This window comes from Microtus oregoni, unplaced genomic scaffold, assembly GCF_018167655.1.
Source record: "Microtus oregoni isolate MIOR12 unplaced genomic scaffold, Mior012 000019F_ref0000042, whole genome shotgun sequence".
In the NCBI taxonomy this organism is placed as follows: domain Eukaryota; kingdom Metazoa; phylum Chordata; class Mammalia; order Rodentia; family Cricetidae; genus Microtus; species Microtus oregoni.
Genome location: NW_024543078.1, coordinates 35,015,087 through 35,030,566, shown reverse-complemented (window position 1 = coordinate 35,030,566; position 15,480 = coordinate 35,015,087). Strand labels below are relative to the sequence as shown.

Genomic DNA, 15,480 nt, shown 5'->3' with positions numbered 1-15,480 from the left:
GGGCTACATGGCTTCACCCTGACTCTGCCTTCTTTCTCCCAGCATTCAGTTTAATTTTTCCCCACCTAGCTGAATTCTGCCTTGCTATAGGCCAAGACAGTTTTCTTTATTCATTAACTAATAAAAGCAATACATAGGTAGAAGGACCTCCCACACCACCAATTGTCTTATCAAATCTAATGAGGATGTTGATGAGAATGTGAGACTATTGCTGCTGCGTAGAACAGTAAAAGCCTGACTGGCTTTCAAGGGAGCTCCCTAACTTGGCAGCAGCCCAAGAAGGGGGTTCAAGGAGAGCCCACAATCCACAGTGGAGAAAGAGGGAGGGAGGGAAAGAGGGAGGGAGGGAGGGAGAGAGAGAGAGAGAGAGAGAGAGAGAGAGAGAGAGAGAGAGAGAGAGGGAGGGAGGGAGGGAGAGAGAGAGAGAGAGAGAAAGAGAGAGAGAGATCTGACTGTCTGGAAAACACACATGTGATGGGGGGACTGCCTGAACAAGCCTAGGGCCGGTGAGTCCTGTTGTGTTTGGAGCCCAGGTGCTCCTGGAGTTTCGGGGACAGCTGGAGACAGTTTAAGAGAGGCTACAACTGGAAAATCCCAAACTTGCTCAAAGACTTGGGGAGAAAAGAAAAGAAAGCCTATCCTGGTGTGGCAAGAGGCTACATGGAGCTGCAGCCTGTGCCAGTGGCAAAAAAGCTTCAGGAAAACAGCTTTCTTGTGAATTTGTACCCCAAACTTTGTATACCAAATGTAGCATGAATAATAAAAACCCAGAGACAGATATTAGGGTTCAGCCTGAGGATCAGAAAAGCAAAGCTGCCAAGCCACTAGAGAGATCTATGAAATATCCAGACTGAAAGAGAGCATGTTCCTGTCTCATCCCACTTTATATTCCTCTCGAGAGCTGGGATTAAAGTAAGTTGTGCACCACCAGCACCACCCAGCCTCATGGCTCCCTAGTGTGGTTGCTGGGATTAAAGGTGTGTGCCACCACCTCCTGGCCTGTATGGCTGACCAGTGTGGCTGTTTTGCATTCTGGTCTTCAGGCAAGTTTTATATATTAAAATACAAACACAATATCATTACAGGTGCCCCTGGCCTGATGATGCAGACCTGCCAATCTTTGTCGTCTGGGTCATCTGTCTGTCTGCACGATACTGTCTGAGAGCGGGGTTCTAAGTGGTGTGGAAGGCTCAGTCCCTGTGTTCACCATTTGTGATGTCAGGATACTGCAGCCAGTTGTGCTGTGCACTTCCTGGGAGCAGTGTCCCTCCTCCAAGCAGTGGCGAGGATGGCAAGTGGGTGTCAGAGCTGATTCTCTCATGCTCACCGCCACCCTTCTTCTCTGTACAGACTCCAGTGGTCCCACCACCCCTGCTCACTGAACCCAGCCTCTGGATTGGTTATCCAAAAGATTGGCCTGAACCCACGAAGTTCTCCAGGCATCCAACAGTCTATATCCCAACCAAATGGAGGGTAAAGTGTGTTTTAACAAGGTTTTAAGCTTAGCTGAAAAGTACGTAATGTTGTGTTTTTAAAATAATTTAAAATTATTATTATTATTTTAATACAGGAAGACATGGAATCCCGCTCGGTTCCTCTGGACAAAAACAAGCAGCCCTTGGTAGTCTTGTCAGGAAATGAGGCAAACGTACAGACACACAAGCAGCCAGCCAGGTAAAGGTGTTCATTTCTCTAAGTAAAACCAGATTAGTGGTGATCAGAAGAGGGGAGAGCCATGTGCACTGGACACATTAGATTTATAGAAGAAATTTAGTACACAGTGATGAGAATACAGTGCGAATTTTCAAAACAAAGCTAAATCAGGGTGGTGGTAATTTTTCAGATTATTCAGATTAATTTGATTTTTTTGTAAAGAGTTTGCATTATTGTGTTCGATTTGACATTGGCCTAAGTTTTGTGTTTTATTTTGCCTCCCAGTTTCTCATGCACATTTTCCTGTTAATTAAATACAAATTTAATTTACATTTATATTTATATTGAATCATTAAATACAAATTGGTGCTGATTATACATTTTGTTTTGATTTATCGAGACAGGCTTTCTCTGTGTAACAGTCCTAGGTCTACTGGAACTAGCTCTGTAGACCAGACTGGAATCAAACTCACAGAGATACACCTGCCCCTGCTTCCCAAGTGCTAGGATTACAGGCATGCGCCACCACCGCCCTGCTGAGTATACTTTTTCATTGCACAACCCTGCTGTGAGTTGCTGTCTTTGAAGACTATTCCTGTTACTTTATCTCTGAATGATCCATTAATCGTGACTGCCACACTGCAGTCAGTATTTTTCACCTCTTCCTCTGTAGTGAATTGTGAAGGTTTCCATTTTATTTGGCTTGGAAAGTATGGATAAAATCGCTTTCTGTGAATATATTTTTCTTAGTGAAGATCAATCACGTGGGTGGGTCAGGTTTAAAGTCACGTGATACTGGGATTGATCCCCAGCCTCTGAATGTGCTGTAATGTGAAAGGGAATATGACTATTATTATTTGATATAAGTTTACATTTTGTTCAGTGTCTACCTCACTCTCATCTTCATTATTAATTAGAGTCACTATGACTAATATTATAATTGTTCTAATTAAAATTATCATTTTCTGCAAATGGTTTTACGTGTTTATTTTGGACCTGAATAATATTTTGAAATCAGAGTGGGAGAGAAATAACCATACAGGAGAGCCCTGCTATTTGGGGTGTAGTCTGATGACAATCTTGACATGTTTAAAACTCTGCTTGGTGTGGAAAATGTAAATTAAATGTACTGTCTTCCCTATCAAGTGAGAAAAGGGGAGTTCCTGTAAAGAGATTTATATGTTTAAAACAATGCCATCTTGAGTTTTTCTAAGCTCAAGCCATGTGCTCAAGGTCTCTTCCTGCTCTCGAGATGCTCAGTCCTCGTCTACTGCAGAGCTTTATTAGTTTACACTTCCACATCACTGTTCATCACGAAGGAAGTCAGAGCAGGAACTCAAATGGGGCAGCAGCCTGGAGGCAGGAGCTGGTGCACAGGCCATGGAAGGATGCTGTTTACTGGCTTGCTCCTCATGGCTTGCTCAGCCTGCTTTCTTATAGAACCCAGGAACACCAGCCCAGGGGTGATGGCACTACCAAGGGTGGACTGGGTCTCCATCAATCACCAATTAAGGAAATACCCTACAGGCTCGTGTACAGCCCGATCTCACAGAGGTATCTTCTCAATTGAGGTTCCTCCTCTCTGATGACCCTACTTTGTGTGAAGATGACGTGTAATAGACAGCACTGTTTTCCAACACTTTAGTCTTAGGAATGTCCTATGTTGTTTAGGGTTGAAGATAAGCAATGGGGTCTTTTAAATACATTGTTTGTATAAGTAGAGCCAAAGTTGCCATCTCTAATTGTGTAGTTTACTGTTTAGTCAGTGATAGACAATGAAGATGAGACCATGTCTCTCTCCACCTTGTTTCCTACTATGTTAGTATCTCTCACTTCACGTAGTAAAAAGAATGGAACCAGTAACTGGTTTTTTAGTCAGCTTTGGAGAGAGAAAATTTCCCTACCCAGTGTCTAATCATTCTTATCCACTGGGAACTCTTTGGTTGTCTGTCACTCTTTGAAGAGAGAAGTGGAGGTAGAGGAGGAAACTAAAGTCTTTACCTTTTTTAAAACAAAGATTAACTTTAAAGTATACAAGTAAAAATACATTTAGTGTACCTAGTTGATCATGCTCCAGGATTTTTCAAAGACCCAAACTCATGTCTTATTGTATGTTTTCACTCTGAAGGGTTTTCGAGGAACCTGATGCTAATGATTCTGAACCTATAGAAAAGGAGGATGCTAAGGTAAAATGCTGCTTTACTAGATTAATTTTTTGTCCTAACTTCAGCTTTTTCAGTATTTATACTAAGTTATGCAGTACCTTCTCTATTACAATTTTTATGTGGAAAGCTCGTCAGAGAAAACCTTCCTATGCAAATTTTTTGTAGTTGATTTTTTTTTTTTGAGAAAGTGTCTTCCCAACCTGTGGGCCACAACCCCTTTGTGGTTGAACAACACCTTCACAGGGTCACATATCAAATAGCCTGCATATCAGATACTTACATTACAATTCAAAATTAGTAGCAAAATTGCACTTATACAGTAGCAACAAATATGATTTTATGGTTGGGGTCAGCACATGAGGGACTGCATTAAAGAGTCGCATTAGGAAGATTGAGAACCACAGCTCCATGTAGTCCTTGATGTCTGAGAGCTCACTCTAAAGACTAGGCTGGCCTCAAGCTCACAGAAATCCTTCTGCCTCTGCTTTCCCAATGCTGGTGTTGAAAGTGTTACACCTGTCTTGTAGTGAATTTTTTTGTTGTTTTTATTAAACTATTTTTTTCTCTGTTCCCTTCCTTTCCTCCCCACTCCCCTTCTACAGTCCCCATGCTCCCAATTTACTCAGGAAATCTTGTCTTTTTCTACTTCCCATGTAGATTGTATCCATTTATGTCTTTCTTAGGGTTCTCTTTGTTGTCTAGGTTCTCTAGGATTGTGAATTGTTGGCTGATTTTTTTTGCTTTATGTATACATTATATTTTTTTTGTGTCTGGGTTACCTCACTCAATATGAAGTTTTCTAGATCCATCCATTTGCCCACAAATTTCAAGATGTCATCATTTTTTTTTCTGCTTTAGGTACTCTATTGTATAAATGTCCCACATTTTCCTTATCCATTCTCAGTCAAGGTACATTTAGATTGTTTCCAGGTTCTGGTTATGATAAATAATGCTGCTATGAGCATACTTGAGCACATGTCCTTGTGGTATGATTGAGCATCCCTAGGTATATACCCAAAAGTTATATTGCTGGGTCTTGAGGTAGATTATTTCCTAGTTTTCTGAGAAATCCCATACTGATATCCAAAGAGACTGTACCAGTTTTCACTCCCACCAGCAATACAAAAGTGTTCCCTTTACCCCACAACCTCTCCATCAAAAGCTTCTTCAGTGTTTTTGATCTTGGCCATTCTTACAGATGTAAGATGGAATCTCAGGGTTGTTATAATTATTATTTCTCTGATGGTTAAGGAAGTTGGGAATTTCCTTGAGTGTTTTTCAGCCATTTTAGATTCATCTGTTGAGAGCTCTCTATTTAGGTCCCTACCCTATTTTTTTTTATTGGATAATTTGTTCTTTTGATGACCAATTTCTTGACTTCTTTGTGTATTGTCGAGATCAACCCTTTGTCCAATGTGGTTGGTGAACATCTTTTACTATTCTGTAACTGCCATTTTGTCTTGTTGGCTGTGTTCTTTGCTTTACAGAAGCTTCTCTTTTTTAGGAAATCCCATTTATTAATTCTTTCTCAGTGTCTCTGCTACTGGGATTTATTTAGGAAGTGGTCTCTTTTGCCAATGCATTCAAGTATACTTCCCACTTTCTCTTCTATGAAGTTTAATGTTGTTGGTTGTATGTTAAGGTCTTTGATCCATTTGGACTTGAGTTTTATGCATGGCGATAGATATGGATCTATTTGAATTTTTCTACGTGTTGATAGAATGTTATGCCAGCACCATTTGTTGAATATGTTTTTCCCCATTTTATATTTTTTGCTTCTTTGTCAAAGATCAGATGTTCATAAGAGTGTGGATTGATATCCAGGTCTTCGATTCGGTTCCATTGGTCTACATGTCTCTTTTTATGCCAATACCAGGGTGTTTTCACTACTGTAGCTCTGTAGCAGAGTTTGAAGGTAGGGATTGTGATGCTTCTAGAAATTCCTTTTTTTTACAGAATTGTTTTGACTATCCTTGTTTTTGTTTTTTCATGAATTCGAGTACCGTTGTTTTGAAGTCTGTGAAGAATTTTTCTGGGATTTTGATCGGCATTGCATTGAATCTGTAGATTGCTTTTGGTAAGATTACCATTTTTACTATGTTAATTCTACCTACCCTAGAGCACAGGAGATCTTTTTATTTTCTTGTGTCTTATTCAATTTCTTTCTTATTATTCTGTATATCACCATGAGGCTGTGGCCTACTGGTAAGGTTCTAGCATCTTTCTCCTCCGGCAGCTACATGGCATCTCCTTGACTCCATCTGTTCTCTTTCTATATCTCTATTCAGATTTCCTGTCTGACTTTACTCTGCAAAGCTATTAGCCAAAAAAGCTTCTTTTTTAACCAATGGTAATAAAACATACAAAGGGGAATCCCACATCAGGTTAGTCTGTTATTGGCATGTGGAAAGCTACTGAGTTTGATATGTTGATTTTGTATCCTGATAATTTGCTCAAAGTATTTATCAAGCTTCAGTGTTTTCTGGTGGGTAAATAATCTGTTTCCTGCTGAGTTGTATGTCCATGTTGGTGACTCTGTCATCTACCCGTCTGACTTTCTCAGCCATCTTGCTGACTACTTCTGTGAGCTGGTGACTCATACCTGAGGGTCCCTAATAGAACGCATCTGCCCCTTTGCATTCTTCTTCAGCTCTTCGATTGTTTTTACCAGAAAATGTTACACTCTTCTGGTATTCTACACATCTGAGCATCTTTGATTTCTGTCTAAAGAGCTATGATTTGTTGCCTTGCCTTTCCATGTTTCATGTAGCAACAACACATGAGATTTCTCTTCATTACTACCTGACCTGTCTATAGAAGAGTCACTGCTTCACCTACATCCTCCACTCGGTTTGAGCTGGTAAGGACTGTGGTTTGTGCCCTTTGGATGTGGCCTCTGCTTCCCCTCCCTCAACTTCTCTCTGCTCTTCATTTTCCTTCCTTTCACTTGGCGATCTGTGACATCTTCCCTCTGTTTGAAATAGAGACTTTTTCACATTCCTTCATGAACTGAGTCTAGAAGGTGTGATGGCCCCAGTTGGGGAGCAGCATTTCGCAGGGAAAGAACTGCACAGGTGAAGGCCCAATGGAGGGAAGAGATATCATTTATTTTCTATCTGCCTTACACTCTCATGTTAGGAAATTTTTAATTATGTTGAATATGTGTCATTTTATGAGTTATTGAGTAACTGTTTTTGGTTTTGTACAGGATGAACTAGTATCACTTATAGCTCCTCTGGAGGAAAACAAACCACAGATAAAAGAATTTTCAGTAACTGAAGCTGTCAAGCTAGAGAGGTACCCCCATTTCTTCTTTTCTCTGAGTAACAGCCTTACTATGCTCTGGGGTGGTTGCAGTCAGTGCTGAGATCTGAAAAACTAAATAGAGAGAAACAAATTTCATTTTTAGTTTATGAGACATAGTTATCAAAACAAAGTGTCTTAGTGTTAGGGTTTCTATTTCTGTAAAGAGACAGCATGACCACTGCAATTCTTATAAAGGACAACATTTCATTGGAGTGGCTTGCTTACAGTCCAGTGATTCAGTCCATCATGGTGAGACACGGCAGCATGCAGGAAGACATGGTGCTGGAGAAGGAACTGAGAGTTCTATATCTTTGATCCACAGGCAACAGGAAGTGAACTGAGACACTGGATGTAACTTGAGCATATCTGAGACCTCTAAGCCCACCTCCATAGTGACACCCTTCCTCCAACAAAGCCACACCTCCTAATAGTACCACTTTCTATGAGCTTATGGGGGCCAACTACATTCAAACTACCATTCAAAGCATAATTAATTTATAAACAAACTATTCAGCACAGGCACAAAGAAGAAGTATTGAAAATAATTGATACTCCTTGTTAATGATGCATGGTGCTCGTTATTCACAGCATGGTCTTGTTACATGATGCTAAAGGATTCCATATTAGTCTTACTAATTTTGTAAAATACAGACTTGTGCATATTCTATTCAATATTGAGCATAAACATCTTATTCTTTTTCATCGTTGCTTCTAATGTGCATGTCTTATGAAAGTACATTGTTAAACACAACAGGACTTGAAATGCTTCCTTGTTTGGATGACCATGCTTCAGACATCCTCTGAGGGATGTTCACCTGATGGTATTTCTGAGTGACATTTGATTGTGACTACTAGAATCAATTTAGGTCTTTTTACATTTTTTTTTTTAAAATAGTGTCTTGGACTTTACGTGTAGTGAGCACAGAAAGTTGCGGTAAACTGTCTTTATTTGCATTAACCATTCATCAGTGAACATAGGTAGTAGGTGGATGATAACAAGAACACAGTAGATTTTAGATTCACACAAGAGTCCATTTAATTCCTAGGTTTTACACTTGGTAGGTGTGTGACCTTGAGACATTGGTTAGTGGCTGCATCACTTGGTCTTAGTCTTGTCTTTATCCATTTGTTTAATTGCAAATGCCACAAAACTTTAAGAGTTTATACATTTGAAATATAGGTGACAACTTCTCCTTATTTAATAAACATTCTTTAAAGAAATTAAAGTCTGTGCTACATATTTTCAGACCACTCTAAAATAGTAATTATTGCTTATCATTTCTCTTATTTATAGAAAAAGACAAGATGTTTTAGAATATGAAGAAAAGAGACTTGAAAGTTGTCAAGAAAGCATTCTAGGTAAGACCTGGAATAGAAGTTATTCTAGATAATCTTTTTTGGAATAAAAAAAATAAGAAGTAAATAAAATCATGATAGTGGCATTTACAAAGTGAACCTGTAAAATGATTTTTGTATTTTTTTTGTTTTTCTAGACAGGGTTTCTCTGATTTTTGTATTTTTAAATTGCTTATTTGTCTAGAATCACAACTGTTTAATGAGTTAATCATTAAATATATTTTGGTTTCTAAAACAGTGTAACTTGAAAACATTGTTTTCCTTTTGTGGTCCTGGGTTGAAGCTAGGGTTCCCCAGTTCTGGATAAGTGCTGTCCCATTGGAGTGCACCTGCCTTCTATCGTTTCTTTTATTGTTATTTATAGACGTAAACTTTGATGGAATGCTTTTCATATGTGCCAAGAACTTGATTTCCTTGGAGATCTGCAATAGAATGAGAATGGCTGAGAGGAATGTCTTTATGCTGTAATATCCAGGAGAAACATGGCCATCCTGCTCAATTACATCCAGTCACACATTTGAAAAAGTTGGAGGATATATTCTTAGGAAGTCAGACTTTATAGAATGGCTATCATAGTGACTTTTATGTCTATCTTTCCTTTGGAAATAAGGCTAGGGTCTGTTCTATTTTGCTTTTCTGGAACTCAAGCAGAACACTGCTTACTGGCTTACTCCCTGGCTCATTCTCAGCTAGGTTTCTTACACAACTCAGGCCCATCTGCCTAGGGATGGTGCCACCCACGGTAGGCTGGGCCCTCCCACATCAGTCATCAAACAAGACAATCTCTCACAGACATGGCTGCAGGTAGGCAATTCCTCAATTGAGACTCCTTTAGAAGACTCCAGGTTGTGTCAGGTTGACAGCTGACATGCACTAGGACAAATCTGAATAAGAGACACTCTGTTACATGTGAAAAATGTAAGGGATGAACGTGAGCACAGTCTGTAAGTTTATAACCTAGTGAAGTTCCTTTAGGAAATCATTACATTTTAACATCTTTGTTTTGTTTCCTAGTGATGGGGCTTGAACTTAGCACCTGTCTTAGTTACCTTCTTACTGATGTTAAGTGACCACGGCAATTTATAGAAGAAAGAGTTTATTTGGGACTTACAGTTTCAGAAGTTTCGAGTCTATGACCATCATGACAGAGGACATGGGAGCAGCCAGGGAGCCGTGGTACTGGACCAGCAGCTGAGAGCTTTCATCTTGATTCACAAACATGGGACAGAGAGAACTAACTAGGAATGCCATGGGCCTTTGAAACCTCAAAGTCAATCCCTACTGACACACCTCCTCTCCTCTAACAAGGACACACTCCTTCATCCTTCCCAAACAGTACCACCATCTGGGGACCAAGTGTTCAAACTTCGTCCATTCTCAATGGGGGCCATTCTCATTCAGACCATCACAGCTAACAACACGCTAAGGAAGTCATACTCCACACACACACACCACACACCACACACACACACCACACATACACACCACACACAGAGAGACACACACACTGCACTCTGCAATATATATTACCTTACTTTTCCATGAGTGTAATATATTATACGTCCTGGGGAAAAGCTGAGAGAGTTCCACTACGTATTTTTCAAGATGGTGTAAAGAAAGTTTCCTTTATATACAGAGAGCCCTGTGTTGACCCATTCTGAAGCCTGAATGAGATGATTTTATTTCTATATTTTTTATATCAGATAACAACTTTCTTCCCTCAATGGTGCATCTTAAGCCTATCTCTGGCTGTAAGTATGATAAGAAGTGGGTTACTCATCAAGGAATGTTCTTCCCATGAGATAGTTCATGGCAGACAACTGAGCCATTTCCACCGCACACACAGTAGAGGGCACAGCTGGAACTGAGAGAGTTGTTAGTGTTCCCAAACAAGAGCAGCGTCTTGATGCCTCTCCATCTTTCCTTCTGCTGGAGCCTGGAGACTGAAAAGGATCCTTGCTCCTCCTCTGCCCGTTACATTTTGCAAAGCTACAGGACCACGACCATTTACAAGTGTTGCTTATGGCAGGGCTTTTTATTGGAATCCGAGAAGTTTCCCCGGAAGCCCTACAGTAGCTGTGTTGTGTGATACCAAAACAAGTTCACAAAGAGGAAAGGTGACTCAGTTGTGATTCTAGCTGCTCTTCCAGAGGACCCAGGTTCAAGTCCCATCACCCATAGGATGGTTTAAAAACATCTGAAATTCAAGTTCCAGGGAATCCACTGCCCTCTTCGGGCCTCTGCAAGCCCTAGACATACAGGAGGTGCACAGATTTTCATGTGGGCAAAACATCCACACAGGTAAAATAAAAATAAAAAAGTATTTAAAAATAAAAAAGCACACACCCTTAGCACTGATCCTAGTGCCATTAGTCCAGGGCAGTCACATCACTTGCTTGACACTGTCAGCCTCTCACACTGATTCTTCTGCTAAAGTCATGTCTGTCGGTCTGGTGCTGTGCACTGACAGTCATGGTCACTGTGCACTGACAGACAAGGTTCTTCCTCTTTTGCTTTGAAGTCCACAGACTGGTGGATTGCCTGTCACTAGAATTCTCTTGATGTATGGCTCCAAATTTATTATACTCCCAAACAGTCATCCGATATACACTTTTAATACATTATATTCATCTCTTCTATTATTTTATATTGCTGACTAACAATGTATTTTTCCTTTACCTTCAGAATCAGCTGAAAGTACTGAATCCTACGCGATCCTAAGGTAGGGTTTTAAAGATTTATTTGAGCTCAGGAAAAGAGACTGGTGCTTATTAGTGCTCTCCAGCTCCTGCCACGTGACCTGCCTGACACTATTTCAGCCATCACAGCTCCTTTGCAGAGTATGCATGCTGTCTGTCATAACCCATTTTCCCCAGTAGGTGGTTTCTGTAACTACCAAGAAGCTGACCCATATGATTGGCCTGTGCACCTTCTGGGTGTTTGTTTCCTACTCTTCCTCATAGTCAATAGACCCAGGAAACTGCTTCATATAACATCAACTCACGCACAGAGTGTTCCCAACAAGCTTAGTGGACTCCAATCACAGTCTTAATAATTTTACAGCTGCAGTCATAACCTATGCCTGTTTTCACCACTGAAGGATTGAGGGCAGATCTCAAACCTGTGGCCATAGTACCATTAATTTTATACATAACAAAATCATGCAGCTTCTGGAGAGAAATTATTTTTCTGGAAGTGAATCATTTCTACATGTAGAGAATGTTCAGCTATCAGTGTTTAAATCTGTCCAGAAGCTATTTGAATTACTCTTTTTTTTTTAAACAGCATTTCTCTGTGTAGCCCTGGCTGTCTGGAACTCACTTTGTAGACTGGGCTAGCCTCAAACTCAGAGATCTGCCCGCCTCTGCCTCCCACACGCTGGGATTAAAGGTGTGCATGTGCCACCACCACCCTCAGTTTTTATTTTCCTGACTCCCTATTTGTATCTCCCTGGAGCTACTACTGCTGCCCACTTCCTTACATTTTCTCTACTCTGTTCTCATCAACGGTGAACGCACTTGTTGCTCTTGTTTCCCTGCTTTGCTTTCCTTTGCTTGTGCTGACCCTATGGAGAGTCCATGTGGTGTCGCAGTAAGTGACGCAATGCAGGGCTAACGACAGTAGCCTTTATTTATCACTCTGGAGGTCAGGGCTTTAAAGATGAAGTGTGTGGGAGAATATTGAAGGCACTGAAGATGAGAGTGTAATTAAAAGGCAGATTCTCGGCCATTCCTAAGGACAGAGACGCCAAGCAGGGAGGATCAGATCGCTTTTAGTAACGCTGACGAGTTTAGAATATTTGGGGTCTATATCATCATATTCATGATGAATCAAGAATTTGGGACATATTTATTAAATTTGACATAGTCTCCCGCACTCAGTAACTCTTCTCAAACTCCTAAATATGACCTTTTTATCTCTTATATTTCATAACCAACCACATTTTATTTTAATCAAATAATACAATTATTAGTATAGCATTCCCCGGTTCCTATGAAAAACTACCAAATGGATAGCTTTTAACCTGTTCATTCATTAAAGAGAAATGTTTTTATATGTGTTTACCTAAAAATGGATTAGAAGACTGTCATTGATAAACATTCAAATCATATAGGTTCTTCATAAGACCAGTACAAAAACATTCCTAGCTTCTCTCTGAGAAAAGCAGAGTGGCTATAGCATAGAATGAGTTATTGAACCTCAGCATAGAGAAGTAGGTTTTCTATACAACACAGTTTTGTGTGCCTGACACTATCACGGGTGGGGTGAGCCAGTTCTAAAGAACCAGAACTCTTTCTTTACTTCATATTTTCCTTCCGAAGGCTCCCCACCAAACAAGACCCCAGTGACCCTGCGACCACAGCAGGAAAGAAAGGGTGTGGTTTTCAAACAAAGGTAAGATCCTTTGAGGTTAATCTTTTTGTTCTGAGTGTGGATTGTTTTAGCATTTATTCTTAAATTCAATAATAATCTACTTATTATCCTTTTATACTGAAAGTTGGTTGGAGAAAACAGCCTCCGTAATGAGAATTAGTAGGTTGGTTTGTCCTTGGAACCCTCACAAAGGGAGAGAAGTACTCTGTGACAGCGGGGGTTGAAGTGGTAGGAAAAACAGGGATGGGAATCTTAAATTAGCTAAACATCCCCCCACAATAAAATAATTAAAATTGGGGGGATTTTTGGGACAAATATACCTTTGGGTCATTTCCTAAATGACACCAATACAACTTTTATTATCCTCATGCTTACAAAAATTGTAGTCACAGATCTGGGGAATTGGTTCAGTGGTTGGGAACACTTTCTGATTTTATAAAAGACCACACGGTGGCTCACGACCATATGTAACTCCAGTTCCAGGATTCAGATGCTCCTTCCTTCCTTCCTTCCTTCCTTCCTTCCTTCTTTCCTTCCTTCTTTCCTTTCTTTCTTCCTTCCTTCCTTCTTTCCTTCCTTCCTTCCTCCCTCCCTCCCTCCCTCTCTCCCTCCTTCCTTTCCATTCCTCTTCCTCTTCTTCTTCCTCCTCTCTCTCTCTCTCTCTCTCTCTCTCTCTCTCTCTCTCTTTCTCCCCTCGGTTTTTTGAGACAGGGCTTCTCTGTGTAACAGCCCTGACTGTCCTGAAACTCACTCTGTAGACTAGGCTGGCCTCAACCTCAGAGATCCAACTGCCTCTGCCTCTCAAGTGCTTGGATTAAAGGTGTGCGCCACCATTCCCAGCAACCTTTTTCTGACTTCAATAGAAATCAGGTACACACATGGTGCCCAGGCATGCATGCAGACAAAACACTCATACACATAAAAAAATAAAAAATTTTAATATAGTCACTTATCATAGTGATCAAGGAATTTTTCTGGTGTCCCATGGTTCTAACTACCTAGCAGAAACATGTAAATTTTTATTCCTTCAATGTTTTTTGTTTTATTAGCATGTAGAGTTTTAAAAAGATTTGTTATTATATGTGTGTATGTGCAAGCGTGCATATGTGTACCTGTGTGCTCTTTTCCATGGAGGTGAGAGAGGTGTTGGATCCTCTGGAGCTGGAGTTAGGCAGTTGTGTGTGGGTTGTGTGAGGGGCCTTGTGTGGGTGCTGGGAAACCAACCTCTGGAAGAGCAGCCAGTGCTCTTAACTGCCCAGTGCATCTTTCTAGCCCGTACTGTGGGACTGTAGAAAAATTAATTATATCATAAGAAAAACAAGCATCATTTGCAGCCTAGTAATAAAGGGGTCGGCTGTATTCCTGCAATCTATCTTCAGGGCATGGTAGGAAGTCCATCTCCTGAGCCACAGCCTCAGCACTGGACAGGATTCTTCATCTGCGACACTTCAAAAAGAAAGAAGATTTTAAAATGTAGATGTTGCATTTTGTGTGCAATTCAGATTTGTCTTCTCCTAAAAATGCCTCCATGTTGCACAAAGATGTGTGGAACATGCAGTGACCACTTAAGAGTCGTGGTGTGTTCTAAGAGTCAGTACCTGTCAGCAAAGAACGAAAGCAAGATGAGCAACAGAATCTACAAACCTTTCTCTGGAAAGCCCCTGTCTGCATTTTCAAGGGTCTCCTCTAATAAAGCCACCTGGTAGCCCTCGCAAAAGGTGTGACTGACGTTAGTATTTATTGTGTTTCCCCTTTGAATTGGGCTGTTAGAGCTCAGACCCCAGTGTCTGTAATTAGTGCTCCACCACGCGGCTACTGCACCTCAATATTGACAGTTAAATATTAACATAAAACTCTGTCAGCTTGAAAACCCAGGAATCCTCACGATTATATTCTCCTGACCCCAAAAGAACCCACATGTGAGATTTAGCATCTGTGAATGCCACAGCTGAGTGTGTAACTGAGTAGTGCAATGTGTCAGTGTTGGGCCCAAGTTTCCAACTTTGAACAGTATCTGGAAAGTATTTGAAGGCTTATAAATCAAAGATTTGAATGGTGATAGATTTATGATTTTAGTAGTTTTTTGTCCAATTATTACCTTCCATGGCATATGACAAAGCTAGGAAGTAGGAACTGTGTGCCTGCTGCCGATACAGAATTAGGAAAACCAGGAGATTCTAAAATAAGGTTTTCCATTTTTCACATCACATAAATTGGCTGATCCAGGTCCCCTAACTCTTTCATCTTCTTCTCTCCAGATGAACTCAGGCCTGTGCAGCAGAAACCCTCCTCACAACTCACCTCCACTTCTTGGGGACTCCACCCCTTGGTGGGGACCCAGGGTCCCTCTAGCTCTTTCCTGCTGCCCCCTCACCCTTTCCTTCTCGCTCATCTCCATGCCTTTATAATACCCACCAACCCATGGAAACACTCAACCCCATACAAGTACATGGATCTCACAGCCATCACCCAGGACCTAGGGCGAGCAACAGCAACCAAAGAATCAATCATCCAACCAACAGAAATGAGACCAGACATCTACACCAAGTAACACCTCAAATATCATCACTCCAGATGCCTAGACCCCAGAACAAAAACACAAGCATTCAAGGCAATATGCCTCCTC

At 40.8% G+C, this 15,480-nt stretch overlaps 1 protein-coding gene across 1 annotated transcript in view; it reads left to right on the top strand.

The window, feature by feature from the left end:
- Nucleotides 1–15,480, top strand: part of LOC121459270 (ankyrin repeat domain-containing protein 26-like) — a 117,044-nt gene that overhangs the window by 48,700 nt on the left and 52,864 nt on the right. Inside the window, 8 exon segments of the mRNA XM_041668803.1 lie at nucleotides 1,351–1,473; nucleotides 1,571–1,674; nucleotides 3,782–3,839; nucleotides 7,027–7,115; nucleotides 7,957–7,968; nucleotides 8,419–8,483; nucleotides 11,166–11,202; nucleotides 12,803–12,875. Of these exon segments, the coding sequence (XP_041524737.1) occupies nucleotides 1,351–1,473; nucleotides 1,571–1,674; nucleotides 3,782–3,839; nucleotides 7,027–7,115; nucleotides 7,957–7,968; nucleotides 8,419–8,483; nucleotides 11,166–11,202; nucleotides 12,803–12,875 (561 nt within the window).